Source organism: Motacilla alba, chromosome 11 (assembly GCF_015832195.1).
Source record: "Motacilla alba alba isolate MOTALB_02 chromosome 11, Motacilla_alba_V1.0_pri, whole genome shotgun sequence".
Classification (NCBI taxonomy): Eukaryota; Metazoa; Chordata; class Aves; order Passeriformes; family Motacillidae; genus Motacilla; species Motacilla alba.
The window spans coordinates 18972381-18986962 of NC_052026.1; the positions used below are offsets into that span (position 1 = coordinate 18972381).

At 44.4% G+C, this 14582-nt stretch overlaps 1 protein-coding gene across 1 annotated transcript in view; it reads right to left on the bottom strand.

Moving 5' to 3' along the window:
* The window catches only part of ZCCHC14 (zinc finger CCHC-type containing 14), a 49565-nt gene that overhangs the window by 15090 nt on the left and 19893 nt on the right, over nt 1-14582 (bottom strand). Inside the window, exon 3 of the mRNA XM_038147914.1 lies at nt 981-1054. Within this exon, the coding sequence (XP_038003842.1) occupies nt 981-1054 (74 nt within the window). The remainder of the gene's footprint in view (nt 1-980; nt 1055-14582) is intronic.

The following is a 14582-nucleotide window of genomic DNA, read 5'->3' on the forward strand; positions in this document are numbered from 1 at the left end:
GAAGGGTTTTACTCCCTTTGGAAACACTTTCAGATCACGGTGAAGTCCCCTTCCAGTCAACTCCCCCAACTCTTGCTCCACTGAGTTTTCCTCAAGTGTAGGGATGTGTCCCCTGTTGATGGAGTGACTGAATTTTTCTTTTTTTTGCTTAAAAAGGCAAAAAGCCCAGAAATTTCTCTCCTAAAGACACTCATAGGACCTTTGGGACTTCACCTCAGACCTGGGGCTGTCCAGTTGGACAGAGACCAAGAGGTCCAGCCTAGGTAATTCACTAGAAAAGGAAGAGAACAAAGGAAATACTTGCTTTTGTCGGGTGTTTTTACCAGGAGCAAGAACCTCCTGCCCCAGCTCGGTTTTTCTCTGTAAGAGCTTTGTTATTTTGCCTTTTATTAAACATTTTCTGTTTCCAACACTGCCTCAGAAGCCATCCCGCTGATTGTATGCTGTTCAGGGTAGCTGGGTGTGATGGGTTCCTCTGAGAGCTCACAAGAGAAACCCAGCACTCAAGCCCTGAAGAATTCCCAAAGCTTTTCTGCACTCTCCAGCCTTTTGGAACCATATCCCACCAGACTCCCTCCCGGCCTCTTTCCAGCAGCTGTGCCCTCAGAGCCCACATTGTTCTCTGCCCAGATTAAGACTGAAATTCTCTCTGGCTTCTACATTCCAGCAGAAGAATGGACATTGGATATAGATATGGATAGCATCCTGTAAGTGTGGCATCACATTTCCCCCTAAACAAACACTGCCAAAATTTCCTGCATTAAAATGTTTTCTGGTTTTTCTTTTTTGCCAATCCCCACCTATCAACCTCTGCATCATCCACAGCCATTCAGGACTTTCATCATTGATTAAAAACTATCAGTCCCAAAGGAGCTCTGCTTTCACAAAGGATTTTTGGGATCTAACAATAGAGTGTGAAAATTTCCTCAAGTCCTCCTTAAGTATTATCCTCCTTTCTTTCACAGGAAACCCAAACTTACCTCAAAGGAATACTCAACATTTCTTTCATTCTTCTTGTGTGCCAGCCCCTTTAATTCCACTTTTTCAACGCTCACTATGGAAAAACAAAGAGAGAAGAAGAATGAGGAGGATAGTCCTAAATACAGACAGAAGTGATGACTTCTGGGAAGTGCCAGGCCTTGTTTTGAGAGCATCCCAAGACCCGTGGAGATGTTCCAGGTGGCCAGCTCCAACTTCCTCCCTCAGGAATGTTGGTACCACCACTTCATGCTATTTTCCAGCCTTGGGAAAACTTCATTCCAAGCAGTTTCAACCCAAATAATCCACTGCAAGCAAAGCTCTTATCACCCCACTCATCTCTGTAATAACTAACACACTACACACACACACGGAATTATCTTAATAACATCAAGGAGTAAACACCATCCCTCCCAGGGAAACTGGGATGAGGAAGAACCCTCCATGTTTTCAGGGCCTGGTTTCACAAGTTCAGTGTGGTTTCGTGGCTCTGTTCACATCCTGACTCCTCCCTTCCTGCAGCTTCACAGAAAACTTCAGCCTCCACTGGGATAAGGTGTAAGTAAAACCAGGATATGAGTGTGGAAAGGATGGAATGCCAGGACAGCTCATCTTACACATCAGATATTTGCTGTGCTCAGTTCTTGGAGACTCCCACTTCCCAAGACACCCAGATCAGGAATTCACCAGGAAAAACCTTTCTTTCATCAACTTTCTGTTCTCTTCTAAATTCCTCCTGCCTTTTGACTGCACTCATGGGGATACACACATGGATTTTTTCCTACAAAAAGCTGATTTACATTGGCTTAAAACGCCAAAAGCAGAATGATGCCAACCCAGAGCCACTAAAATTGGACCTGTGAGTGCCAGGTGCCTGAAGGGACACGTGCTATGCATGGTGAGTTTTCACTGAGCAGTCCTAACAGGGAGAGCCCAGTATTCTGTCACTTTATTTCCACAGAATCACCATTTACAAGCTGTTAACCTGTTTTCAGGACTATTTATTATTAACTTTTTGTTATCAGTAAGACTCAAACCAATTTTTATCACATAGAACTTCCTCCTGAGTGCCCAACAAAACAGTGCAGTGAAGTTACAGCAGCACCATTGCAACAGGGACCTGGCTTGTGTCACCTTCCTTGTCCCTGTCCCCAGGGAGGCTCCACCCAAAGCCCCTCTGGAGCTTGAGTTCCCTCTGTTTCCCAACAGTTGTGGCCTGAAGGTTTCATTGAGGCCTTTTCAATTTTTTCATTGTGTCCTCAGAGAATCCCAGGATGGTTTGGGTTGGAAAGGACCTTAAAGCCCACCCAGTTCCAACCCCAACACTTCCCACTGTCCCAGGCTGCTCCAAACCCCATCCAGCCTGGCCTTGGGCACTGCCAGGGATCCAGGGGCAGCCACAGCTGCTCTGGGCACCTGTGCCAGGGCCTGCCCACCCTCACAGGGAACAATTCCTGCCCAATATCCCATCTAAACCATGCTCTGGCAGTGGGAGCCATTCCCTGTGTCCTGTCCCTCCATCCCTTGTCCCCAGTCCCTCTCCAGCTCTTCTGGAGCCCCTTCAGGCCCTGCCAGGGGCTCTGAGCTCTCCCTGGAGCCTTCTCCTCTCCAGGTGAGCACCCCCAGCTCTGCCAGCCTGGCTCCAAACCTGCAGGAGCTCCATGGGCTTCTCTGGCCTCTCTCCAGCAGCTCCTGACCCTGGCAGTCCCAGAGCTGGACACAGCTCTGCAGGTGGGGACTCAGGAGCAGAGCAGGTCCTGCTCATTTATAAATGTTAATGTCACCACCTGGGTCTGGGCCGCTTAAAAATCTCGTATTTGAGTTTAACTTGCAGTGAAAATTTTGAAAGCCCCAAAATTCAGCTCTACAGATGTTTGTGACTGTCTTTACATGGAGAAATGGAACATTCCTGTTCAGATCCTCCTCCATGTAATTCCCAATTACAATTACATCAATCCCTGGGCTTAGGAATAATGTCAATTCATCACTTACTGCTTCCTCCTGCACATTCTGCTTTTTGGAAAGGTTTGTTCCTTTCAAAAGATTTCACTGGCTTCCTCTCACGCTTCTGAAATGATTTTGTGCCACATGCTGGGCACCACAGGGATAAATCTGCTCACCAGACATTGCTGAGCCATCCAGACAATATTCAGTGGCATGAAGGTTTAAACATGAAGATTTGAAAAGGTTAATTAAAAAAAATCTACCTCAGTACATTTATTTGAGAGAATTCAGGGCCCACTGAGTTGTGATCACAGCTAAATACACTGAATATTGATTGGAATTGTGACTACTACAGGATCATGATGAGAAAGAATGTGTAAAATGGGTATTGAGAGGGGGAATGTGGTGAAGCAGCTGAAAGACGAGCAAATAACTTGCAGAAATCCTGGTGTCAACTGCTGCAACATCTGGTTTTGAGAAACACAGCCAGTGTTATGCAACATTTGTTGTTTATAGCAAACCCAGCATCACTTTTCTGCAACCGCTCTTATCGTTTGGCATTTCTAAAGGATTCAAACCCCATCTCTTCCAGACATTCACTTTTCATCTCCAGCAATTCCAGCAGAATTGGATTACTCAGAGACACAAAACCAAGCTATTCCTGTTTTCCTCTGTGGGTTAATAACAAACCTTAAATCACCCCTGGATTCCAGGGTGCTCACAGTGCCACAACCTTTTCCTGCTCAACCTCTGGGCTGAACTTGCCCAGTGAATAAAATGCACTGCAGTGAATTTATCCATGGAAAAAGACTGCAATTAGGAAAATGGACCTTTAGGTAAAGATTTCTGCACTGATCTTGTAAGATGAGCTCTGTTCTAGAGCAGGAAATGCAGTTCATGTCCTGCAGGACAGGCTTTAGGGACATCGACTGGATAATTCCTAATATTACACAAAGAGCTCCAGGAATTTTCTCCCAGCTAGCTAAAATACCATGAAAAAACATCACCTACCTAAAGAAATCTTGTTTAATTTATCAAGTTGTATGTTTTTGTTCTCTGGCCTCTCACCCACTCTGTGTGTTGTTTAACTTCTGCTTGGTTTTACTGAAATAACCTTCCTAAACCTACCCTGAAGCTTAACTTTATTCCATCAGTGCTACAGAACTGCAGAAGAAAAGGTGCCATCCACCAAGTACAAAGGGAAGAAAAAAAAGGGATTTTTATTTACTGCTTTTACTCTCAAAAGCTCAAAGAGCTGACTCTACTCAGTATCCCAATAAATGAGCCCAGGAGCAGAAAACCCTTTGCACAGAATTAAGGACACATGATACTGATGGCTTTTCAGGATGCTGAATTCAGCAAAACTCCAACTTCCCAACCCAGGGGACACAAAAAGTTGAAGTTTCTAATTCAGGAGATTCCCAGACTATATTTGCACTGGCAAAGGGGCACACGAGGCTTTTTTTGCTGAGGAGATTTATCCAGAAATATCTGGGAAATTCCAGCAGGTGAGTGGAACAGCTGGATGAGATCCCCAGGAGAGAGGGAGAGGAAAACTAAGGGAGTTGGAGAAGCTCGGGGTGCAGGAGAAGCTCCAGCAAGGCTGTGGCACCCTGGGTGCTGCCAGGACCTTCTGGAATCATCCCTTAAGGGGTTTTCAAATTATTATGATTATTTGCTGCTTTCTTGAAACACAAGAGAAGCATTTTCCAAGCAGTTTTGGAGTAGAATCCATTGTGTCCAGCATGGAAGGCTGAGTGTGGAATCCTCCAGCACTGAGGCACAGCCAGGAACCACAGCCAGGACAGCAGAGACGTCACCTCGTCTGCTCCTGCAGCCCTGCCTCCCACCCCTGCCCCAGCAGCCAGGGAAGACAGCCAGGGAGCCTGGAGACATTTTATTCAGCTCTGCTTCCCTACTTTTCCTATTTCCTGGGGTTTTTTTCCCGGTTTTTTCTCATTTCCTTGTTTTCTGTGCTCCAGCCAGACATTTTCACCCTTTTGGCTGATACTGGAGCATTTCTCATCTGCTCACTTCAGTGCTCCTGTGAAGGGACACACAATTCCCTCCCTCTGCTCACACCAGGTGTTAAATCCTCTGCATTTCTGGCCTCCCTCTCCAAAAAAGCAGGAGCTTGGATCTCCTCCTCTTCCCAAAATGTCAGCAGCTACACAAATAAAAGGCCAATTCCAACCCTTCAGGATTTGCCATTCCTGGCTGGTAAAGGTCAGGGTGAAACCTGCACTGGATGTGGGCGAGGGCACAAGAGACATTTTGGGAAGCCACATCAATCAGATATTGATCTGTTTCTAATTCCCTCTTTACAGCTTCTGGATCCATCCTAATAAAAGGATCAGACAGATCAGTGCCTCAATCCAAACTGAGAATTTTGTGCTCCTCCTGAAAAAGTAAAGTAATTCAAGATAAATCAGGAGTGCTGATTGTGGCCCAGCTCTTTTCCATAAAATCCATTATTTTACCACTCCATACCTAGAGGATTTCCTTTGATGAAATCCCTGGGTGGGATGCAGCATGGAAATGCCCTCTCCAGGTGGCAAAATCTGAGTCTCCTGAAACTGGGCTGAACATTTTGGTTTGTGGTACTTGACCAAAAACAGCAGAAAGGCTGCAAGTTATTTTTAAGCTGGAAAAAAACCCCAAACCTAAGTAAAATCCTTTCTATAGGAGGCCATAACCATAAATGAGGCCTCTGGACTAAAAGATTTATTAGATTTTCATTCATGGAAAGAGGCATCAAACACCATGACAAGCAACTGAGTTTGTGCTGAAAAAGTGGAACAAAAGGGACCTCATAAAATCCTTTCCACATCCCTGTTTACACAGAAGCGGGCAGAAATGCTGCACCACCACTTTCACAAGGCATCTCCTCTTTGTGCTGAAGAAATGCTTCCAAAGCAGCATTACCCAATTCCTGCTGCCCAGCAGATGCCAAAATCTGGGAACAAAATCCCACAGAGGCTCCCCACAAACCCACCGGGATTTATATTCCCACATACACAGGCAGGAGGGAAGGAAAACAGAGAAAGAACTTATTTGCTCCATGCAAAGCACATTCATGGCAACAAAAGACCAGAAATTAAAGGGGTTTGTGGGCTTTTTGTTTGGGTTTTTTTCACTGCTTGTAAGTATCAGCTTAAGAGAGGGGTTTTTTTGGCTGTTTTGCAGAAAACTTCCTGCTTTCACTTTTTAAATCTTTCTAAAGCTTTTTATCCAGGCTATGATAAAAATTCAGGATATCCTCTTGTTCTCAGCACACACACCGATCCTCTTCTGCACAAACACACAAGGACTGAGTTTTCTCAGCACTAAATTTGATTTCCCTGTCTCTTACTTCTCAAAGCTTCAATTATTCTTTTACTGGAATAATGGAAGCCTGAGGAAAACCTGCAGAATCCAATAATAGGGTTTGAGTCTGTAGGATGAGAACTGAGCTCTGATAATGATCAGCATCTTCAGAGTGCCAAGAACTTGGTGTTGGTGCTGTCCCAGGATCACCGAGGTCGGAAAGGAGCTCCAAGGCCATCAAACCCAACCTGTGACAGATCCTCACCTTGTCACCAGCCCAGAGTGCCACATCCAGTGATTCTCTGGACACCTCCAGGGATGGGGACTGTCCCAGGAGCTCAGATCAGGTCAGGCTCGTGTTTATTTACTAAAAGCCCTTTAACAAACCACACAATGACAATATTATCTTCCAACAGATATTCTAATACATCTTCTAATATTATCTTCTAATTATCTGATCTGTCACTAAAGGCAAGAAAGAGCTGTCCCTGAGGTGATTTCAGAGGAAGATTTCCCTGGAAGAGCATCCCAAAGCCTCACTTGCAACTTCCAACCCTGCAGCCAGCAGGCTCTGAAGCCATACCTGGAGAGGATGGCACTGAAACCATTGCACTGAACTCTGCTCTGTTCCACAGCCAGCAAAAACCACACCTTGGTGTGATCCGTGCCACCTGAACTGCTGCCCAAACCTGCCCAGAGATCTCTGATCTGCATCAGCTGATGGGCCAGAGTCCAGAGCAGGAGGACAGGAGGAGCTCTGCGCTGTGGGAGGGCTGCAGGAACAGACACTGCTGCTGGGGAAGCAGAAACACCAATCACACCCTCACACGGAGCTGCAGCAAACAATTAAAAGCATCGTTAACTTAACTGACAAGCCGTGAGTTTGTCTGTGGAGACAGCAGAGGGGAAGATGCTTCCACTCAACAGCATGGAGAAGTATTTCAAATATTGAGGGAAAACAGGCAAAGGAACAAATATTTCTTTTTGAAAATCATCCTATTTTGCTACTTCTAGAAAAGGCAGATGTAGGAATAGATGGAGCAATTCTCTCTGCTATTCACTGCATTGAGATGTCACGTGAAAATGACATTTTGTTATTATATTAGTGACATCTCTGACCTCTCCAGAAGGATAATTCATAAAGATATTAACCTGTTTTCACATCCTGCAGTGGTTATGGATGGAGAAAACACCAAGTGAAGAGGCCTGATTTGTACAATGAAGTGATCCCAAATACTTTCTGCAAATACAAAGATGCTGCTTGTTAAGAAATATTTAAACTTAATGTTTAGACTGAAAAAAAAAAATTATTGAAGTTCTACAGAAAAGGGAAGATACAATTCGAGTTGGACTCATTTGGATCCTGCTCAGCCTCAAAACAGCATCCACCACCCAGTTTTCTGCTGCTATCCCTTAAAACTAAAAGTGGACAACAGTTTTTCCATGGAAAAGGAAAGTGCAGCTGGAAAAAAACTTGTAAGCAAACAGAACAGTTTCACCAGTTAACAAGAAAGTCTTCTGGCTGGCTGCTCCTCAAGAGGAAAACCCTGGAAATTAAAGTTTCATGGACATAATGAAAAATTTCTGTCAGCAGAGGAAAGCTCTCAGATCTGGCATTTTCCTGTGTGAAAAATAAGGGCTCTTCCAATGTACAGAATATTTGAGATCCAAACCAACACATCCCCCCACCGTGAGTTCAGGTGACAAATCAATGCTGCTTTAATTGAAGAGCAAGGCTATGAAGTGCAATATTCCACAGGAAATAATTACACAGCTTTTTTGAAAAACCAAGGCCATGAGCTGAGTTTTGGCAGCCCAGAGAAGCAATAACAGCCTCAGCCTGTGTCACTCACCCCAATCAAACCAGGAGCTCTCATGGCCCTGCTATTTCCTCACTTTGGCTGCTTTAAGCTGCCAATTAAGTGACCTTCTTATGTTTCTCCAAAACAGATATTTAAAATTAAAAATGCCTATATAGCTCAGCTTTTAACTGAATTCACGCATTTTTTGAGTAATCCTGAATGATCCTGTCAGCACTTCAGCCAACCACAAAAGTCAATCAACCTAAAGATGGCTTGTGCAACTTCCCTGGATTCAAAAGCTTCCCAAAATCCCAAAGTGCCTGTGCTGGAGGCTGGAGAAAACTCCCATCTGGACAGGAAAACGTAAAACCCTGAAGAACCACTCAGCTGCTCTGAAAAGAACTGAGACATGGCTTCAAGCACTGTTCTGAAGGGTTTTCTGCCCCATCCTTGAGGCCAGGAGCACTTTGCATCCCTGCTCCCTCCTGCCACGGCCACTGAGCACACAACTGCCTGATGAATTCTCTTTTTTTTTTTTCTTTTCTGAGGCCAGAAGAAGCTTTTGCAGAATAAAGTAGCCAGAAAGGGCTGCTGGATTGGCCAGATTTGTGAAACAGCTCCTAAATTTGAGCACCAACACATGGCACTGGGCAGGTGCTGGGCCTGGGATCATCCCCCAGGATCTGCTGGGAAATGTGGAATTTGCTCTGGGTGCAAAAAAGTTGTGTATAGAGCCAGAAAAGGCTGCAGGAGTTTGACATCAGGGACAACCCAGCAATATATTCCTGAATTCCAAGCAGAGATGCAGCTCTTTGGGATATCAGGCAGAAGGCAGGGAAAAAGGAATCCTGAAGGATGGGATTTGATACCGTGGCATTTTCAAGCACGATTTTAGGTAAATATGGGCAACACTGAAGGTTTAAAGGTATTCTACAACAAATTCAGAGAGATCAGCCACACTGAGGTTCACCCTGTGCTCGGGTTTTGTGCCTCGTGGGCTGCAGTTTTCAAGCGCTGCAGGAATTCCATTTGCACACTGGATTTACTGCCCAATCCCACCTGGAACTGCAGCTAATCAACTATTTGCATCCAAGTGAGAAGTGTAAGTTTTGAATGTAGCTCGGGACCTCATTTGCTCAGTGACTCATTTTCCTTCTCCCAGTTAGCTCAGAAAGATGGAAAAGAATTCCTGCAGAAGTGAGCAAAGCCCCAGACCCTGGGGTGAAGGGCAGCTGCAGTAACCATCAACATCCAGCCTTGTACAGGCAATTTCAATAAGCAGGCTGCCTGTGTTGAATTTATCTAACAAAAACATCTCTGAAATCAAGAGAAATGTTCAACTTTGGATATAAATAATTTTACTTTCTGGGTAAGCAAGATGCAGTTGTATATTTAGTCTGGTTTTATCTGAAGGAGTGCTTATTTTATTTACTATTCTTAGAGCACTTTTAAACAAAATGTTGGCTTTGTTTCTCATTCTTAAGAGGAGCTTTGCTCATCACAGAGAAATCTCCTGCTTTTCCCCAGAAAGGATTTTCTCTGGCACATAAAATTCCCTGAGCCCCTCAAACCCAAGGTGAGCTTCACGATTAATTCTGATCTGAAAGTTGTATTCACCTACAAAATTACACAAGCAAAGTCACTTTTCCATGGAAAAACTGACAGAAAATTTCGGGTTTTTTTGCTAAAGTGCAGCAGAGCCTAGAAATCCAGACTTCCTAAATCCCAAATATCACCGAGGAACCAGCCCAGCTGAGCTGAAGGCTTTGAAGTTTGAGGTCTGCACAGAGCAGCCACTTACCCTGAGCTCAGAGAGAGGATTCCAAGCTCAGAAGGGAAACCAGAAGGGGTAAAAAGTGACACATTCAGCTGCTCACCACAGCTGGGGACCTGACCTTGCTTTGAAGTGTGGAGCAGTATCCTAAACACCAATGGACAAATGGAGTCTCACAGCAACACCCAGTGAAATACAAAGCACCTTTGGGTGCAGCTCGAACTAAGCACAAACCACCTTGGCTGGAGGTGAGCAAAAGGGCAACTGAGCTAAAGCTCCTACCACTCATTCATTTCCCTCCATCACCCAAGATTTTACTCACAAAATGACCAAATAAAGATTTTAAGAGCACTCAGCTAATCATAATCTTTGTTGCTCTATTAAAACACCCCACACGAACCCAACCCCAACTGCATCTGACGAGGATTCGCCTGGCAGGATTTCAGCTTTGAGTCCCCAAGGCAGGAGCAGAGTGCTCCATATATAAATATACATTTCTCCCAGCACAGGGGTGTTTGTTTTGCAGCCTGAGGGTGCAGTTTGTAACCATATATCGGCATGGCTGGAGCCCAGAGGGAGGGGATCAGGCTGCAGCTGCTCAGCCAACGTGCCCTGGCTCGAAGGGCATCTGGTGCTAAAACACCACAGCCCTGGGATCAGATGGCTCCAAGGATTCCTGTCCCTACCCAAAGGAGTTAAGGGATTCCAAGTGCACAGAAATGCAGCATTTCAGCCTCCAAGGCAGATGAAGGAAGCAGCTTGCCTGGTTTGGAAGGGCTGCTCCAGGCCAGCAGGGTTTAATGCTCCTGTAAATAAGCACGTGCTGTTTGCTGCATTTTTGAGACCAGGCTCAGCGCTGGAAACTCACGACTAAGGCTGCAATAACAGGCAGGAGCAGCAAGGACAACGTCATTTTATAGCAGCTTCAATTTTTATTTTCTAAGGAATTATAGCCTTGTTAACAACAACAACAAAAAAAATTCTCTTAGCACGCTATGTAAAAACACCAGACTAAGGGACTCATGTGGAATAGAAAATCCTTGAGTACAGACAGTCTTGCCAAGAGCCGCAAATGCATTCAAGAGCTCAGCTCAGTGAGGAACAAATATCCCTGCTCAGTCACTTCTGTGAGGTTCCCCTTTTGTGGCAATTTTCCTGTCTCTGTTCTCAGGCTTTAATATTCTTGTTCCCTTTTCTGCTTTTGTGCAACTCATTGTTCCTTCTTTCTGGATCCCAGACAAGATTTGACCAGTGATTCAAAGAAGCAGAAGGAAGTCCTCATTTAGCAGTTAAACTGATTTGGAGACACCACACAACTACTGGATAACTGTAACACATCTGTGAAGCAAACACAGGAGGGAAAAGGCCAAAGTAGATTTTGTGGATATTTGCCAGGGCAATGAGAATGCCCAGAAACTGAGCTAAAAAGAATGCAAAAAACACCAAACCCCATCCATTAAAATCTCCAAGCCCTGGAGCTCTGAATCTCCAGACTCATCAGCAGATCCTTTAGCAGGGCCTACACAATGAAGCAAACCCCACTTCTAGCAAAAATTCATGTTTAAAGCTCCAGGTCCCCACCTTCTTTTGCAACAGTTGGACATCCAGCAAATCTCTGAACCCCTTAACAACAGGGACAGGGAGGAGTACAAACCAGGAGCTCTCCAAGCCACTAAGACCTATTTCATACCTGCTGTTTTTGCAGACAAATTCACTTATTACACTTTTCCTCAGGCCTCTTCACAAGACCGGATTGTAAACAACTCTGCTGGAATGATACACCTGGAATAATTCATCCTCAGGAGTGGAAAACACAATAGGGAGAAAGTCCAAAGGCCCTGTTGTGTTTTCTGCCATTTCCTTTCAGCTGGGGATATTAATGATGTAATTTTAGCAGGGCTGCCCCTCTGAGTGATGGTTAAAAATAGCACCCACACCCTGATGAAATGCATCCACTCCAAGCAGGGAAGTCATGCAGCACAGCAAGCCCTCTCCTTTTTTTTTTTTTTTTTTTCCAGTGAGAAATAAAAGAACAAGCCAGAAAGCAAATGAAACATTAACCTTTTAGCTTAGCATTTCTGTGCACCCAAGAAAGAAAATTTACTTTAATCAAAAGCATTGTCTTGCATAATTACGGCCTGTGACTCCCCAGCTAAAAAGAACAAGAGAAAATTAAATCAGAAATGAAAATTCCAAGCGCCTAAACAATGCCAAAGTTGACTCTTTGTCTCCTCTAGTTGTGTGGCACACAGGACCAGATCAGATCCACAATTCCATGGAATGCTCCAGGGAGTACAAGGAACCGCGTTCATAGGGTTTGGGGCAGTAGCGCCCCTCAGACTTCTCATGTTCCCACTGCTGCAGTCCACAAATGAGATTTCATTCTCAATGAGTCCCTACAATCAATCCAAGAACAGCTCCAGCTGCTCCCCTTCCCCAGCAATCTCTCCATGCAGGTCCAGGATCTGCTCTGCCACTTTCCAACAGACGCCGTGCATCAAAACTCCATTAAGCTGTCATTAAACACCAGAACACAACTTCCTCTAAACAACCCCAAAATAACTGAATTTATGGACAGAATTCCAGTGCTTTGCCTCTTCTCACATTTGTTCTTTCATATCATGGAATGGTTTGGGTGGGAAAGGACCCTAAAGCTCATCCAGTGCCACCCCTGCCATGGGCAGGGACACCTTCCACCAGCCCAGGGTGCTCCAGGTCCCATCCAGCCTGGCTTTGGACACTGCCAGGGATCCAGGGGCAGCCCCAGCTGCTCTGGGCACCTGTGCCAGGGCCTGCCCACCCTCAGAGCCAAGAATTCCTCCCTAATATCCATCCCAAACCAACTCTCCTTCAGCTTGAAGCCATTCCCTTTGTCCTGTCTTTCCAGCCCCTGCCCAGCCTCATGGCAGGCTGAACAGCCCCAATCTCATTTATTTTTTATTTCCAATTCCCAAGATCACCCATTTCTCCAGTCTTACAGTATTTGGTATCTTTTCCCTGCTGCAGTCTGATTCTTTCCAAAATCACAGCCTCCCATGTCTGCAGAGAAAAGCCCCCAGTGAGAATTATAATGCTGACATCAAAGGCAAGCAAGAAACCTCAGATTTATTTTAAATACCCCAAAATTTGCAGGTCTGGACCCAAACCTGTGTGAGAGATGACACCATTTTGAACTTGTATATTCAGATACCTCTAAAAACTCCAGCTACCTATTGAGAAAATGATTGTACTTTAAGCCTATTACCCTCAGATATGGAGGCAAGAATTCATCCAAATGGAAAGGTAGATGGAAATGAAAAATGTGCTTTGGAAAATGGGGGGATTTAAGAATAAACTGTTAAGAGAAGAAACATTTACCAGCTAACAACTAACCAGCTGTAAAAGCTTCCTGAGCACGACATGCAGCAGAAAATTGCCATTTAGTCATTAGTGCAGTGGTGACAGTATGTGAAATGGGCAGGGATGTGCTGGATTTCTAGGAACACGTGTGAATCACTCCTGTTCTCTTCTCTAAAGTGCCAGTTTTTATCCAATTTTGTTTAAGGGCTATGTGGGCCTAGATAGGATAAGCAAGCCATTTATTTTAAATTCTTTCCTAAATTCTTGCATGGCCCTGTTTAAGATGGCAGCAAAATGGGCTATTTCAGAAATCCCCAGATGTTCCAGGGTGCTGCATTCTGAAGGCAGGAGGAACAGCTGAGCATTTCTGAGCATTTCTGAGCATTTCTGACATCCCTCTCTCCATCTGCAGGCAGCAGACACAGGAATGTCCAGCCCCACTGAGCCATTCCCCTTCAGGTTGCAGCAGGAATTTGCCAGGAGGCAAAAAGCAGCAGTTAAAATGTACCTTCTTGGGTTTTTTTTTTTTTTCCTCAGTCTTGAATTACATATTTGTTATCCTTCAGTAATTTCCTAAATTTTAAATTTCATTTCCTGCTTTTAATTAAGGATTTTCAGTAACAAGGCAGGTTTAAGCATTAGTTCCACCACAGGAAAAGCTCTCCCAACACCTTTTTTCTGCCTCAGAAGATGGGCTGTACGAAGCCATTACCATTAAGATCTGAGAAAAACTGGTTTTCACCATTTAATGTGATTTTAATTAAAAGCTGAAGTTGCTTTGTTGTTTCCATTATGGGAAGAAGGTCATGCTGCTGCTTCCAGAGCTGTTGAGGTAATGACCAATAATTTCACCTTCATTAACAACTCCTGTACCACTGAAGGCACTTCCAGGACTCCAAAGACACGGAAATGGGAGAATCCTTCTAGGAATGCACATCCTGTGTGTGGCCTCCTGAGAGAGCCATGGAAAAAGGCAGATAATATTAAATAGGAGTTTATAATCTCACAGTAGCTATTGATATCAGGAATGTGCCTGAGGATTGCATTACAGAGAGGTAAAATCCTTGGCACAGCTGGATTTACCAGCACCCTATTCTTAGAATTTAAATTTTTCCCAGTAGCTTGATTAAATTAATTACAAACAAAAGTATCATCCAGCTCCCACTGAAGCCAAACTGAATGGACTGCTCCAAATTAAGTGTTCTTTGTCAAATCCTATTGTAGCAGAAAACTGCTCCTTTCCTACTGTTTAATAAGGAAATTGTATTGCCCAGCACACAAATCTTTATTTTTAACACAAGGATAAATAAAAGCAAAATTAATGATGGGGCTCTGAGTGACATGGGCTAGTGGAAGGTAGCAGAGATAGAATGAGAGGAGCTTTAAGGTTTCCTGCAACACAGATTCTGGGATTTTATGGATTATTATTTATTATTATT